Source organism: Malus domestica, chromosome 11 (assembly GCF_042453785.1).
Source record: "Malus domestica chromosome 11, GDT2T_hap1".
NCBI classification, from domain to species: Eukaryota; Viridiplantae; Streptophyta; class Magnoliopsida; order Rosales; family Rosaceae; genus Malus; species Malus domestica.
Genome location: NC_091671.1, coordinates 41232011 through 41248142, shown reverse-complemented (window position 1 = coordinate 41248142; position 16132 = coordinate 41232011). Strand labels below are relative to the sequence as shown.

The 16132-nt window shown below is 39.5% G+C and overlaps 2 protein-coding genes across 13 annotated transcripts; one reads left to right on the top strand and one right to left on the bottom strand.

The window, feature by feature from the left end:
- Positions 1-1461: 1461 nt before the first annotated feature.
- Positions 1462-15570, bottom strand: LOC103449232 (uncharacterized). Of its 12 annotated transcripts, none has more exons than XR_011573047.1 (7): positions 15186-15404; positions 14888-14989; positions 14541-14772; positions 14336-14427; positions 12723-12833; positions 5331-5459; positions 1462-1852 (listed from the first exon to the last, which is right to left on the bottom strand). XR_011573047.1 is itself a non-coding variant. In XM_070807938.1 (7 exons), exons 1-7 carry the CDS (start codon positions 15279-15281, stop codon positions 1792-1794), a joined length of 804 nt encoding a protein of 267 aa, XP_070664039.1. In that variant the 5' UTR covers positions 15282-15407; the 3' UTR covers positions 1462-1791. The 12 variants fall into 12 exon arrangements, 10 of the variants coding, with proteins under 10 accessions (XP_070664039.1, XP_070664040.1, XP_070664038.1 ...); XM_070807938.1 differs by having other exon boundaries at positions 5331-5446; positions 14336-14421; positions 15186-15407; XM_070807939.1 differs by having other exon boundaries at positions 1624-1852; positions 5331-5446; positions 14541-14748; positions 15186-15406.
- On the top strand, positions 2286-4771 carry LOC103449283 (uncharacterized). The gene is given in 4 exon segments (XM_008388565.4): positions 2286-2406; positions 3703-3995; positions 3997-4568; positions 4570-4771. Coding segments are annotated over 4 exon segments (1098 nt in total). The 3' UTR covers positions 4682-4771.
- Positions 15571-16132: the final 562 nt, after the last annotated feature.

The window sequence follows — 16132 nt, the reverse complement described above, 5'->3', positions numbered from 1 at the left end:
GTTACTATTTAGTTGATGGTGGCTACACAAACGGAAAAGGTTTTCTTGCACCTTATAGACGAACCCCGTTATCATCTGAATGAGCGGAGAGATAGTTATCGTCCTACAACACTGTCTGAGTTTTTTAATATGAAACACTCAAGTGCTCGGAATGTCATTAAAAGGTGTTTTGGGCTATTGATAATGCGTTGGGGAATTCTTAGGAGCCCATCCTATTACGACATTAGGACACATCGTCGTATAATTTTAGTGTGTTGTATGCTCCATAATTTTATAAGGAGGGAGATGGTTGTAGATCCTATAGAAGCCGATGCGGACGGACAATTTCAAGATGGGAATTTAGATGCGAATAACTATATTACCACTGTTGAGTCCTCATATGAGTGGACTTCATGGAGGGATAACCTTGCCCAAGAAATGTGGAACAATAGGGCAGTTCATTAAGTCCTCATTTGATGTGTCCTTTTCTTTTAATGAAGACATTAGTGTCTTTTTATATTATAATGTTTGTAATAACATTTCGAATGCTTCTTTTGTTTTTAAGTTAAGAAAGACATCACTGTTTGTGTAATGACATTTAGAATGGTTTGTTTGTTGCTAAGTTAAGAAAGACATCAGTGTTTGTAATCAAAATCATTTGGAATGCTTATGTCTAATATTGTTTGTGTAATAACATTTGGAATGTTGTATTTGTTTCTAAGTTAAGAAAGACATCCTATTCGTAATTGAAATCATTTGAAATGCTTAGGATTTCTAATATTGTTATGTAGAATGGCTTCTGTTTCATCTGCGAAACGAGGAAGGGGACAACAGAAACATTATTGGACAAGTACTGAGGATACAATATTGGTTGAATCATTGCTTGAGTTGCATAGTGACCCAACTTGGCGAGCTGACACTGGTTTCAAGAATGGTTATTTGGGGAAGATAGAAGTTATGATTGAAGCCAAACTCCCAAGGTGCGGATTAAAGGCGTCTCCCCACATTGAATCACACATCAAGACTTTGAAGGCAAAATATTTTGCCTTAACTGAATTGCTAGCTCTCAGTGGGTTTGAGTGGAATGAAGAGAAAATGATGTTGGCTTATGAGAAAAGTGCGTATGACGAGACTACGAAGGTTTGCATATATCTGATTGTATTTTGTGTTTTATCTGATTTTGTTTTGTTTTTAGAATCTCAGTTCCTTGATTAATTGCACTGAGTTCAAAATCTCAGAGTTAATATCATCATCTTATTAATTACAAATCAGGGGACGGGTGATTGAATTAGAACATGAAATACCTGCCATGTTTGTTTCAACATTTCCTGGGTGACCCTCAAAGGTCTCTAAAGAATATATTCATGCATTTTTTTGCAAAACTTTATACAAAAAATGACGTAATTGCCCACTAATTGCCAAATATTTTTCAAGGATTCTAAGTTCAGGATAATGCACTAACAACATGCATAGAAAAAGAAAAACCTCCATGGAACGTTGTTTAGGTAATTCTAAGTTACAAGATAAAATAGAACTATTTCACATATAATAAGTATTGGTGTTCAACTAAATGAAAAATTAAATACCACTTAAAGGGCATTCAATTAGGAAAACTCAAGGAAAAAAAATGGCAGCATCATACCTGTTTCCCAAAGATATCAATAAAATAGAAATGTTTCACATAAACCTTGTTCCAAGAAGTCAATATTGCAAGCATTTGCATACAAACCTGCTGTTATTTCTCCTTCAGAACCTGCGGTCTTCAAACCAGTTGCTTCTTGTACTTCTTTGCCGTCCTTACCTGATTTATCCTTATCCTTCATTGATTTCATGCTTCCACCAGCTTGCTCCCCCCTGTTTGAGGACTAGTTGCCTAAAAAGAGCAGATAATGAACAGTAAGAACAAACAGCTTAGATAATTAAAGGTCAAGAGAAATTAGCTCTATATGCAAACGAAATTCATGTCTACATAATATTTTCATTTTCTTATGTGCCTTGTATTTTGTGTTTTTTGTTTGTAGGGTAAAAAGGATGCAAGTGGATTGTACGATAAGCCTTTTCCACACTACCACAGTTTGGGAGAGATTTATGCAAAAGATCGTGTTGTGGGTGCAAATGCTGGTAACGCTGATGACGATGAAGAAGACGTTAGACTTGAAGATGCCAATGTCAATCAACATGAAGGTGAGGATGAAAGTAGAAATGACTATGATACTTCTTTCTCAGTACCAAATATCCAACAACAAAGGAATGCAGAAAGTAACACATCAAACATTAGTCGCAAGAGGGCAAGAGTAGGGGATGAAATGGCTAAGCAATTCTCTATTATGGCTAAAGCTATAGCCGATATGGGACCTAAGCTTGATGGTCTAGTTCATGCATTGTCAACCGATATAAATCTAACTGAAATGCAACAAAAACTTGACGGTGAGTTAAGCAAAATGGAGTTTTTGGCTCCCATGGAATTATTTAAAGTCACAAACTTCTTGGCCAAAGAACATGACCTTTTGAGGGTATTTTTCAAAATGTCTGATGAAAGGAAGAGTGCATATGTGACTACTCAGGCTTGGATGCATAATGACATCTAAGTGATGGTCCAAAGAATGTGAATGCTAGTTTTTTGCTATGACGTGCTTGCTACCATGATGACATATCAGGGGAAATTGTGAATGTTTTGTAAATCTAATGACTGCTTAGATGACACCATGATGGTGAAGAACTACTTTTTGTTGATATTATGATGTTTAGGCAGATTAGGAATATTTTGTTGACAATCTGATGTGTAGACAAGTTATGAATATTTTGTTGATAATATGATGCCTAGGCAGGGTATGACTAGTTTGCTTAGGTTGGTTATGATGGTTGGATATATCTACTTTGATGTAAAATATTAACTTTAATGAAGTTACTTCCTACTCTTTATTTGTTCCTAATGTTTTTTCTTCATTTATTTACTATTATACAAAATCCACCTCGCAAAGATCTCTTTAGTTTAAGGAGAATCAAGTTTTTTGATTTGAAATGGTAAAAGTCATTTATTCTACTCCTTGACATTATGTAACAAAATATATCTTTAAAGAGTTAAGACTGAAAATGCTCCTAACAATTTCTTTCCATGTCATTCTAGCTCATTACGCATAATTATATGCTCATTCACATTATGCACAACTCCATACATATGCCGAAGAGAAAAATTACAACTTGAGCGAGAAAATTTAGATATTAAAGTCAATACTTAAATTTATAAAAAAATAAACAAAATCATTTTAGTATGTCTATTAAATAAAAAAGCAATCTTACTATTATATACTATGTCAAATTTTATTAAAAAAAGTATATAAAATATTTGATTTGAGACAAGGGCATTTTAGTAATCATACTGGTTTATATTCCGATTCTACTGAATTGAAAACAGTTTTATGGAATTGTATTCCGATTCCGGACAGTTTAAGTAAACAACTTCAACAGGAATCTGATTTTGATTCCACCTCATTTCAATTCCTCATCAATCCAATTTCTCCTCAATTCAATTCCTCTCAATTTGATTACGGATTAGTAAACGCGCTATAAATGAGTCCTCATATGTGGTGGTTGGAGTCCCTAAATACTAAAATCTCATTAGAGATGCTCTTAAGACTCACTTTCTGATACACTGGAGACCCAAGTGTTCCTATATATGGGTTTATATGGTGGTTTGCTCTCAAGAAGAAAAAGGCGGCTAAGAAAACACAAAACTGTTCGTGGACGAGGTTCACAGGTTCAAGAAGTCCCAGCATGACTCGTTCTTGCCCGTCATCGAAGACGGCAGTATAGTTTTCATGGGGGCCACCACCGAGAACCCTTACTTCCATTTGATCAGGCCGCTATTGTCTCTGTCTCGCTGCCGAGTTCTTGTTCTCCGCCCTCTGAGACCCCACGTGGCTGAGCTCCTTCTCAAGTGGGCTGCCAGTGCCTCCAATAATAAGGGATTGATTCCCAAGGTGTGGATGCCTGGAAGTTTCTGCAACAACAACAGCTTCCCGAGTGGCCTCTATCTCTAGTTCCTCGATCTCTAACTCTACCTCTACCTCTACGAATGATGATGATGATCATAATAATTTAGTGGCTACTGATGTTGTTACCTTAGAGGATGCCAAAGAGGCTTTGCAATGCAAACATGTTGCTTCTGACAAAGCCAGGGATGAGCACTATAATCTCATCAGTGCCCTTCACTAGTCCATGAGACCAAGTGATGCTAATGCTGCCATTTATTGGTTGGCAAAGATGCTAGAAGGAGGCCGAGAGCCTCTCCATATTGCCCGCTGACTCATAAGGTTCGCCAGTGAAGATGTTGGGTTGGCTGACCCATCAGCACCGAACCAGGCCGTTGCTTGTCATCAGGCTTGCCATTTTCTGGGAATGCCAGAGTGCAATGTCATTCTTGCACAGTGTGTGGCTTACTGGGCATTGGCTCCTAAACCTTTGGCTGTTTATAAAGCAATATGGAGTACACAACAAGTGGTGAGGGACTCTGTCGGACAGAATGAGGGAGTGCCTCTTCATCTGAGGAATGCGCCTACCAAGCTAATGAAGGAACTTGGGTATGCACGGATACATTTACCCTCCCGACAATTCCTCTGCCAGTGTCACGCAGGCATATCTACCACCCTCACTTGAAGGTTACAATTTCCTCGATTGGCCAATCAGTAGTAATAGCACCTAAACCAAATCCAATCGATGAGAGGCCTTTGGTTCAGGCGTCCAGGAGTTTCAAAGATGGTAATATGATCTAGACTGGGCTGCTGGTTAGTGGTTAGCACTCATCACTGATCTGTTTTTATGGACGATGATATCCTTATGTGTAACCTGGCATTGCATGTGATTTTTGTTCATGCATATATATCTTTACAGCCACTACCACCTGACAAATGACAATAGTTTTGAAGTTGCTTGTTACCATGACAAACAATACAATTGGGACTAAGTTTTATGTTATGCATTGAATTCGATAGGCTTTGGGTTACTCCTCCAACTGTATTCAAGTTCTAGAAGCCTGCAAGTTTCATTACTTGTTTCCTCTTGAATATAGAAAGCCCACTGTTTCCCCTGTGGAAACAGTATGTGCTAGCTGAAAATTTCGGAAAATAAGTAGGGAATATTACTTGGTGAACAAGATGATGCTAATGACGATATATTTGATCTTGAAAGATATCGACAGGGAAGTATTCACTAACTACCATCTCAAATGTATAACAACCGAGTGAACAAGTTGATGATGATGATGATATATTTCATCTTTAAAGCATGGAAGCATTCACTATACAGTCTATACTACAATCTCAAATGTATTACAACCAGCACAGAAAACGTACAGTGCAGTTATATTAAATCTAGTCTCGATGCAAAACTTGGGTTTCAATTTGCAGCCACGATCAAGATGCTGTGTGTGAACTTCTGCTAGCCTGCCCCGCAATATTTCCAAATTAACCTGGAATTTTCAACTTGTAATATAAATGAAATCTATTTTCAGTCGTAATAGGAATATTACTAAATAACCATATGATGGTCAAGATGATTAATCAAATTGACAAACTACATATACTAATGTCATTTGGAATTTCATTTTCAAGGATACCTTTTTCACAATATATATAACAAGAAAAAAAAAAGATAAAATTACAGAAGTGGCGCATTCATGCATAACTTAATGAATGATGTCTTTTAGAATCTTTTGATAGCTAGTATCTTATATTAATGGAGAGCTCGGTGACCAGCACTGAGACAAGTTTAAAACTCCTTTTGCTTGTTTTTCTGGGTGAGAAAAAGAACAACAAAATGCATTTCAATCGCACTGTCACCCATATCCACTATCTATCCAACAACAACAACAACAACAACAAAGCCTTTTCCCACTAAGTGGGGTCGGCTATATGAATCCTAGAACGCCATTGCGCTCGGTTTTGTGTCATGTCCTCCGTTAGATCCAAGTATTCAAGTCTTTTCTTAAGGCCTCTTCCAAAGTTTTCCTAGGTCTTCCTCTACCCCTTCAGCCCTGAACCCCTGTCCCGTAGTCACATTTTCGAACCGGAGCGTCAGTAGGCCTTCTTTGCACATGTCCAAACCACCGGAACCGATTTTCTCTCATATTTCCTTCAATTTTGGCTACTCCTACTTTACCTCGGATATCCTCATTCCCAATCTTATCCTTTCTCGTGTGCCCATATATCCCACGAAGCATCCTCATCTCCGCTACACCCAATTTGTGTACGTGTTGATGCTTCACCGCCCAACATTCTGTGCCATACAACATCGCTGGCCTTATTGCCGTCCTATAAAATTTTCCCTTGAGCTTCAGTGGCCTACGACGGTCACACAACACGCCGGATGCACTCTTACACTTCATCCATCCAGCTTGTATTCTATGGTTGAGATCTCCATCTAATTCTCCGTTCTCTTGCAAGATAGATCCTAGGTAGCGAAAACGGTCACTTTTTGTGATCTTCGCTAGATTGCTCCGGTCATTAGTGTGAATAAGTATATAAATGGATAGAGATAGGAAAGCAAACACAAGATGTACGTGGTTCACCCAGATTGGCTACGTCCACGGAATAGAGGAGTTCTCATTAATTGTGAAGGGTTTACACAAGTACATAGGTTCAAGCTCTCCTTTAGTGAGTACAAGTGAATGATTTAGTACAAATGACATTAGGAAATATTGTGGGAGAATGATCTCGTAACCACGAAACTTCTAAGTACCGGAATGTGGTATCGTCTTGACTTGCCTTATCTGTCTCATAGGTAGATGTGGCATCTTTTCTGGAAGTACTCTTCCTCCATCCAGGGGTGGTATCTGTAACTGGTAGAGATGCACAAGGTAATGTATCAATTTCACTTGAAGCTTACTTGTAGTTTCAGGCTTGGTCAAGCGCGATACAAACCATGTAGTAGGAGTCCCCCAAGTCGCCGAGCTAGGGGATCTGCTGAATGAGGTGACAGACAAGGTAAGCAATCAGAGCTCCGGCTGATTGTTCACATTCTCCCTATCTTGCAGGCAGCATGAAGGATAAAGAGAAGAAAAATGAGAAGAGATGATATGGGATACTTTTGCTTTTGAAGAAGTAACTTTCCACAGGCTTATTCTTGAACTGGGCTGGAGGGTTTTTTGGTTTCCTCCAGAGTATAAGGCCGACTGAAGAATTTGAGGTTCAAAACAAGTCCATCAAATCTAGAGTACGTTCACCCTGCTGATATGGGATACTTTTGCTTTTGACAGAGTAGTGGATGTATCGGCACGTGTTCTGTTACGCTTGTCTCCACATGCTTCCTTGTATCCTTCTCACTTGCCCTATCTGTTCCTCAGGCAGATGCGGTATCTTCCCTGGAAACATAAGATGTTGAAGATGAGTATTCGAGAGCAATGCCAGGTAAGTAATCAGGTAAGGGGTTCCAGGCAGTCAGTTCCTGGCTGGAAGCTTGATTCCAAGTGCTGACTGATTGCTCTCTTTCTCCTTGTCTTGCAGGTAAGAATAAGGCCAAAGGAAAAGACAGGGAAAAAGCATGATATGGGATACTCTTGCTTTTAACCCTGAAGATATGAGATATTCTTGCTCTAGTATAGCTTGTTTACAGAGGTATTATCGGGGGGAAAGAAAGCTGAATATTTCGAAAGGCTTCGTTGGGAGTGCCCTCTCAGATAAGAGGAAGGGTTGAGCATTTTTGCAGGTCTGCCTGTCCGTTGGGGATGAAAGTCGACATATATAGGAGTCTCCCTAACATCAAGTAATAATGCTATTCCTTTACCCTGCTTGGTCATAGCACGGTAGTGGGAGCTGCCAGCTTCACATGTTTTAACTCTGTCAGAGCACTTTGAAAAAGTGGTATGTGGTATCTGGAAAGCTGATGTTGCGTGTGAAAATTACAGACAAGCTTTATCCAAGGAGATCCATCTCTTGAAGTTGGGAAAGTGGTGCCTCTTCGGTTTTCGAACAAGCAATCCTGTCGGGGATCTGGCTCTCGAGATTCGGAGAACGATGCCTCTTCGATTTTTGAGAAAGCAATCCTGTTAGGGGTCTGGCTCTCGAGATTCGGAGAGCGGTGTCTCTTCGATTTTTGAGAAAGTAATCATGTTGAGAGTCTGGCTCTCGAGATTCGGAGGGTGGTGCCTCTTCGATTTTGGAGCAAGCAATCTTGTTAGGAGTGTTTTCTCAAATGTGAGTAAAGGTTGGGCATGTTTGCTAGTCTACCTTGCCACGAAGCACAGAGGTTGACACACAGGGACTTTCCAATTATCCAGCAGTGGTACTGTTCCTTTACCCTCTCTTCGATTTTTGAGAAAGTAATCATGTTGGGAGTCTGGCTCTCGAGATTCGGAGGGCGGTGCCTCTTCGATTTTGGAGCAAGCAATCTTGTTGGGAGTGTTTTCTCGAATGTGAGTAAAGGTTGGGCATGTTTGCTAGTCTACCTTGCCACGAAGCACAGAGGTTGACACACAGGGACTTTCCAATTATCCACCAGCGGTACTGTTCCTTTACCCTCTCTTCGATTTTTGAGAAAGTAATCATGTTGGGAGTTTGGCTCTCGAGATTCGGAGGGCGGTGCCTCTTCGATTTTGGAGCAAGCAATCTTGTTGGGAGTGTTTTCTCGAATGTGAGTAAAGGTTGGGCATGTTTGCTAGTCTACCTTGCCACGAAGCACAGAGGTTGACACACCGGAACTTTCCAATTATCCAGCAGTGGTACTGTTCCTTTACCCTTGTGGGTAATAATATGGTAGCTAGACCTTCAAAATTTATGTGTCTAAACTTTGTTAGTGTTGTTTCTTTGCTATTCTTTTACCCTTCTTGGTCAGAGCGATGTAGTAGGAGCTGCAAGCTTCACGTGTCTCAACTTTGTTGCGTGTGGGAAGTGGGTGATTGAACAGTACGATTCATGTGCTTTCTACTTCGCCAGAAATCTTCGACAGAATGCCCATAATTTCCGCAAAGCTGAGTGTGCGTGTGACAGGTGCTGACAAGGCTGGAAAAGTAGATGCCTCTTCGATTTCTGAGATCGGCCCTCGTGGTCTCTGAGCAGCCCAGCTTTTGAGAAAGCAAGCCTCTTCGATTTCTAAGATCAGCCTTTGTGGTCTTTGAGCAGCTCAGCTTTTGAGAAAGCAAACGCCTCTTCGATTTCTGAGATCGACCCTCGTGGTCTCTGAGCAGCCCAGCTTTTGAGAAAGCAAACGCCTCTTCGATTTCTGAGCAGGCGCCTCTTCGATTTCTGAAGCTTCGTCGAGTGCGGATTTTTATAGGGGCTGACATTAAGTTCCAAAGCACACTTGAATATCCACCAGTAGAAGCTCCATTCTTGCACTTCTAAGATCTTAATTTGTCCGACCTCTTCTCTCTTCAACACCTTTGAAAATGTTTGGCCCCTCCGACCGTCGTTTTGACTTGAACCTTGTTGAAGAGGCAGCCCCGCCTTCTCCAGACAACATATGGCGCCCATCCTTCGTCTCCCCTACTGGTCCTTACCGTTGGGGATTCCGTGATGAAGAATGATATGACCGCTGCGGTAGTGGCTAGGAACATTCTCTCCCAAAGATAACAGACTACTTTCCAAACGGTCTGATGAGTTGGCTGTTAAGGATTCTCTGGCTCTCAGTGTTCAGTGTGCAGGTTCTGTGTCTAATATGGCCCAACGCCTATTTGCTCGAACCCGCCAAGTTGAATCATTAGTGGCTGAAGTGATAAGTCTCAAACAGGAGATTAAAGGGCTCAAGCATGAGAATAAACAGTTGCACCGGCTCGCACATGACTATGCTACAAACATGAAGAGGAAGCTTGACCAGATGAAGGAATCTGATGATCAGGTTTTACTTGATCATCAGAGATTTGTGGGTTTGTTCCAAAGGCATTTATTGCCTTCGTCTTCTGGGGCTGTACCGCGTAATGAAGCTCCAAATGATCAACCTCTGATGCCTCCTCCTTCTATGGTTCTGTCCAGTACTGAGGCTCCGAATGATCCCCCTCCTGTGCCTTCTCTTTCTGGGGCTCTACCGACTGCTGAGACTTCTCCTAAGCAACCTTTGTGAAGGCTCCCTCTTGTTTGTTTATTTTGACTCAAGTATATGTACATATTTGTAACTTATCGGGGATATCAATAAATAAGCTTTCCTTCATTTCAACGTATTGTGTTAAATACACCAAAGCCTTCTTCGCTAAGTTCTTTGAATTTTCTTTTGTTGAAGCTTTGTGAGTGGAGCATGTAGGTTGAGGTAGTGTTCCCTTAATTTCCCGAGTGAGGAAAACTTCTCGGTTGGAGACTTGGAAAATCCAAGTCACTGAGTGGGATCGGCTATATGAATCTTAGAACGCCATTGTGTTCTGTCCTGTGTCATGTCCTCCGTTAGATCCAAGTACTCCAAGTCTTTTCTTAGGGTCTCTTCCAAAGTTTTCCTAGGTCTTCCTCTACCCCTTCGGCCCTGAACCTCTGTCCCATAGTCGCATCTTCTAATCGGAGCGTCAGTAGGCCTTCTTTGCACATGTCCAAACCACTGTAACCGATTTTCTCTCATCTTTCCTTCAATTTCGGCTACTCCTACTTTACCCCGGATATCCTCATTCCTAATCTTATCCTTTCTCGTGTGCCCACACATCCAACGAAGCATCCTCATCTCCGCTACACCCATTTTGTGTACGTGTTGATGCTTCACCGCCCAACATTCTGTGCCATACAGCATCGCCGGCCTTATTGCCGTCCTATAAAATTTTCCCTTGAGCTTCAGTGACATACGGCGGTCACAAAACACGCCGGATGCACTCTTCCACTTCATCCATCCAGCTTGTATTCTATGGTTGAGATCTCCATCTAATTCTCCGTTCTTTTGCAAGATAGATCCTAGGTAACGAAAACGGTCGCTCTTTGGTATTTCTTGATCTCCGATCCTCACCCCTAACTCGTTTTGGCCTCCATTTGCACTGAACTTGCACTCCATATATTCTGTCTTTGATCGGCTTAAGCGAAGACCTTTAGATTCCAACACTTCTCTCCAAAGGTTAAGCTTTGCATTTACCCCTTCCTGAGTTTCATCTATCAACACTATATCGTCTGTGAAAAGCATACACCAAGGAATATCATCTTGAATATGTCCTGTTAACTCATCCATTACCAACGCAAAAAGGTAAGGACTTAAGGATGAGCCTTGATGTAATCCTACAGTTATGGGAAAGCTTTCGGTTTGTCCTTCATGAGTTCTTACGGCAGTCTTTGATCCTTCATACATATCCTGTATAGCTTGGATATATGCTACTCGTACTCCTTTCTTCTCTAAAATCCTCCAAAGAATGTCTATTGGGACCCTATCATACGCTTTTTCCAAATCTATAAAGACCATGTGTAAATCCTTTTTCCCATCTCTATATCTTTCCATCAATCTTCGTAAGAGATAGATTACCTCCATGGTTGAGCGCCCTGGCATGAACCCGACTTGGTTGTCCGAAACCCGTGTCTCTTGCCTCAATCTATGCTCAATGACTCTCTCCCAGAGCTTCATTGTATGACTCATTAGCTTAATACCCCTATAGTTCATGCAATTTTGTACATCACCCTTATTCTTGTAGATAGGCACCAAAGTGCTCGTTCGCCACTCATTTGGCATCTTCTTCGTTTTCAAAATCCTATTGAAAAGGTCAGTGAGCCATGTTATACCTGTCTCTCCCAAAACTTTCCACACTTCGATTGGTATATCGTCTGGGCCTACTGCTTTTCTATGCTTCATCTTCTTCAAAGCTACAACCACTTCTTCCTTCCGGATTCTACGATAAAAAGAGTAGTTTCTACACTCTTCTGAGTTACTCAACTCCCCTAAAGAAGCACTCCTTTCATGTCCTTCATTGAAAAGATTATGAAGATAACCTTTCCATTTGTCTTTAACCGCGTTCTCTGTAGCAAGAACCTTTCCATCCTCATCCTTGATGCACCTCACTTGGTTTAGGTCCCTTGTCTTCTTTTCCCTTGCTCTAGCTAGTTTATAGATATCCAACTCTCCTTCTTTGGTATCTAGTCGCTTATACATATCGTCATAAGCCGCTAACTTAGCTTCTCTCACAGCTTTCTTCGCCTCTTGCTTCGCTTTTCTATACCTTTCACCATTTTCATCGGTCCTATCCTTGTATAAGGCTTTACAACATTCCTTCTTAGCCTTCACCTTTGTTTGTACCTCCTCATTCCACCACCAAGATTCTTTTTGGTGTGGGGCAAAGCCCTTGGACTCTCCTAATACCTCTTTTGCTACTTTTCGGATACAACTAGCCATGGAATCCCACATTTGGTTAGCTTCCCCCTCTCTATCCCACACACACTGGGTGATTACTTTCTCTTTGAAAATGACTTGTTTTTCTTCTTTTAGATTCCACCATCTAGTCCTTGGGCACTTCCAAGTCTTGTTCTTTTTTCTCACTCTTTTGATATGTACATCCATCACCAACAAGCGATGTTGATTAGCCACGCTCTCTCCTGGTATAACTTTGCAATCCTTACAAGTTATACGATCCCCTTTCCTTATTAGAAGAAAATCTATTTGTGTTCTTGACGATCCACTATCTATCCAGCAAGATTTATTTCTTGCCGCTTCCAAGACCACAAAACAGACTATTTGGGAATTCGGGAGTCGAGATTTTTATTTCTTTACATCCAAAAATTATGGAGAACCTGGTCAAATTTTGGATTATGATATCTGCATTATAATGCATAAGCATAGATAGAAACATAAGGAGTTAACAATACCTCATTGCCTTTGTTGAGCTGAACTTTGCATAGAGTACAGTATATTAGATTGTAATTCTCTTGTATTACTCCGTGCTTACAGACAGGGCACCAAACTTCCTCCTTGTGCATCTAGCATTACGGCCAAAACAATATAATCAGTACCAAAGAATAACTGATAGTGAGGAATGATTTAGCCTTCTCACATGGATATAAAATATATGGCATGCTATTATTAATTTTACTACACTTTGATAGATAGGGAAGTAATTTGACTGGAAAAATAACTAGAAGCTGAGACCACAGCTGTAATAAGATGGTGGAAAAGTAAGTTATAATACTAACAAATACAGAGGAATGATTTAGCCATAGTATCAGACTTGCTGCTGCTGTAACAGAATGTTAGCTAGTATGCAGGTTTTGTTCACAGGGCAAGAAAATAAGCAACCGGAACAGAGAAAACAACAAAGATCTCATCTCAATTAATCATGTCATAAGGCTTTATTTGGGTCCTACTCGATGGTCAGGTCATCCATTTCAACCTTCATTTCCTGACATAGTTGGTCAACCAAGCCTTCATTTATGGCACAACTCTATGTCAGTCAACCAAGCATTCATTTATGGCACAACTTCTCTCTTTCGTTTTCTTTTTTCTTTTCCTGAAAAAAAATTAGAATGTTCCTTAATAAAAAATCAGCTTAGGATCCATAAGCAGAAGACAGCCTGATTAAGAGCCCCAAGTTCTCTAACTCCTGATTTGAATGACCCACATCCGCTGGTCATATATATTCCCGCTTGGGGCTTAACCTAGCCTTCATGAGCTGAAAGGCCTCCAATTATAAGAGATACTAAGCCGACGTATATAGAACTTCCCCTCAACTTAAGTAGGCCATGTGAGACTCAACACATGGACTTTGTACTCTTCTCACGGTATCTCATCAACCATCTTGGTTATATCTGCCTCATGTAATCTTCCGTTTTTCAGTCAAGAGATCTTGGCTTCACAGTTTACCCTCTGGATCACACCTCTTTGTGCAAGGCAAGCAGGGACGGAGCCAAAAATTTCCTTAAGTGGGGGCAACTTATGTTAGAATGACCATATTCTTCTATCAAATGTCACATGATCTAGAAGCTGAAGCTCAGATCAAGTTTTAACTCTGGTGTAGTCAAGAAATCTAGTATTGCTTGTTGTTAAGACACATCACACGACTAGATGTGCCCTCAAGAAATATGATACTTCTAATATCACTCTAATAAAGTTAGAAAATAATATTATCTTCCATAGTTTGCTAAAACATCTCTGGGGGAAATAAAATTATATAAGTAGCTCTTTATAGGCAGGGTCAATGTTCATTACAACAGATAATTGGGTTTAAAATGAAACAATGACAACATTAAACGTATTTTGGAGTTAATCATCAGCTAAAGTGATACTCTCTCAGATGCCAACTATAAAGTTTCTTGAGTACAGGTTTTCATTAAAATATCAAATGTCATTATAAAGATGTAATCGATAATATCACTAATCATAAATTCAATGGTTAACAATTATTATGCATATAATAAAATGTGCGAACTGGATACAAATTCGTATAAATTGTTGCATGGAATACTCATAACTTTTGTTGTTATACCTGCTTGTCGTTCAGTTGCATATGCTCATAAACTGCCTGGGACAAATACTCATCCTCTTCATCTTCCCATGTTTCAGCACAGATTTCTGTTTCTGCAAAGGGCTAGAGAAAATTATAACCTTCGATAGTCAAAAGACTTTCTGCTACAACAATTGAGCTTGTAACAAACTTAATTTCATCAAGAAAAAAACACCGCCTTTTTCACCTTCTTTTCTAGTTGGATGAATAGTCAGGTCTTCATAAAAGATCCTTTGCATTTCTAACAATATCTCTTCACAATCACCTTGGTATACATTTGTAAGGCCATCGTATTCCCATAACATATCATTGGCCTCAGGGACAGATGTTGAACTCCTTACATTTTCATCCAATGACGATTCCTTAATTTTTTCCAATTCAGCAGAAACTATGTCCTGGAATGCAGATTTGATCAAATCCTGCAAACACAAGTTACACCCATCCAATTGGGAAGTGCAAACCAAATTTTCATAGAGAAAATAAAAGGAAAGAAAGAAAGAAAAAATTAGGGACAGTGTGAAGACCGTGGAGTACATTTGGAATGTGATTGAGAATTTGTGGAGTGGGCAGCATTCTCATCTTCCAAAGCAACCGCATTCTGTCTTCTCGAACCCTTTTGTAACAGTTCTCTCTCAGCTACAAAACAAATTACAGATACCAATACACTTTGCTAAGCTTACATACAACACACTAACAAATATTTTCAAATTATGCATAACAATTTGTACAATCAAAATCAATTGGATCATAAAATTGAATCCAAGCAAGGATTAAAATTACGAAATAATAAATGAATCATAAACGTGAATTGTTCGTGGTTTGTGTGAGAGACCTTATGTTTCCAGCTGCTACGGTTATTGAAACGAGGATGGGGTTTGAGAGGATGCCGCCCTTCTGCTGCGGCTGCGGCTGCGGCTGCTCCCTCCATTTCCTTTTGTCTCACCGCTTTATCTCCTCTCCACGTTTCCTTCTGAGCGCGCTCTCTCTCTCTCTCTCTCGGATTCCCTCTCTGTTCCCTTCCCCTTTCCCTTCCTCTCTACATTTCTTTTTGTCTTTTTATCTCTTAATTTAATAGAAAAATCAAGATAAAATCTTAACGTAAATTAATTATAACCGTTTAAATAAGTGGGAAGAGAAGGAGAGAGATTACGAGAGAAGAGAAATTCTCCTCCCTCTTTTAGGGTATATAACTAGAAGAAGGAATTTTGAAAAAAAAAACAAACTGGAAGAAGGAATTATTATGTATAAAGACTTAAAATATTTGACAACTTAATAAAGCAAAATAAAAAATTAAGTTTTTAATGATTCATATATTTTAAGTTGGTTTTTCTTTAAGATAAATTGACAGTTTAGTCCTTGAACTATCATCTTAGTGAAAATTAGGTCCCTTAATTTTTTTTCGGTAAAATAATTCCCTAAATTCATTAAAAATTTATAATTTCATTCCTACTATTATATTCAAAGCTATTTTATCTATTTTTTGTTAACTTAAGTCACTTGACACACTTTAAATTGTAATACCGTTCTTTTCTCACCTGTAAGCCCTTAACATTTTATATATGGTGCGTATCTAAAGTCTAATTTAACCTCCACAGTTAACTCCATAAACTATTTTTTTTATGTAAAATTATCAATCTACCCTCTAATGTATCTTACAAACAAGTAACGTGACTGAAATTGATAGAAAATTGAATATAGTAGCTTAGAATATAATATTAGAGATGTAATTGGCAGATTTTTATAATTCAATGACTGATTTTTCTGAAAAAAAAAATTAGG

What these genes read in the sequence shown, in the direction of transcription:
- LOC103449232 (XM_070807937.1), bottom strand. Translation starts at nt 15,281, where the DNA reads ATGGAGGGAGCAGCCGCAGCCGCAGCCGCAGCAGAAGGGCGGCATCCT. An exon ending in TCATCCAACTAGAAAAGAAG is followed by an intron (nt 14,428 to 14,540) that starts GTGAAAAAGGCG and finishes AGCCCTTTGCAG; the next exon opens with AAACAGAAATCTGTGCTGAA. An exon ending in AGATTTAATATAACTGCACT is followed by an intron (nt 1,853 to 5,330) that starts GTACGTTTTCTG and finishes TGCTCTTTTTAG; the next exon opens with GCAACTAGTCCTCAAACAGG.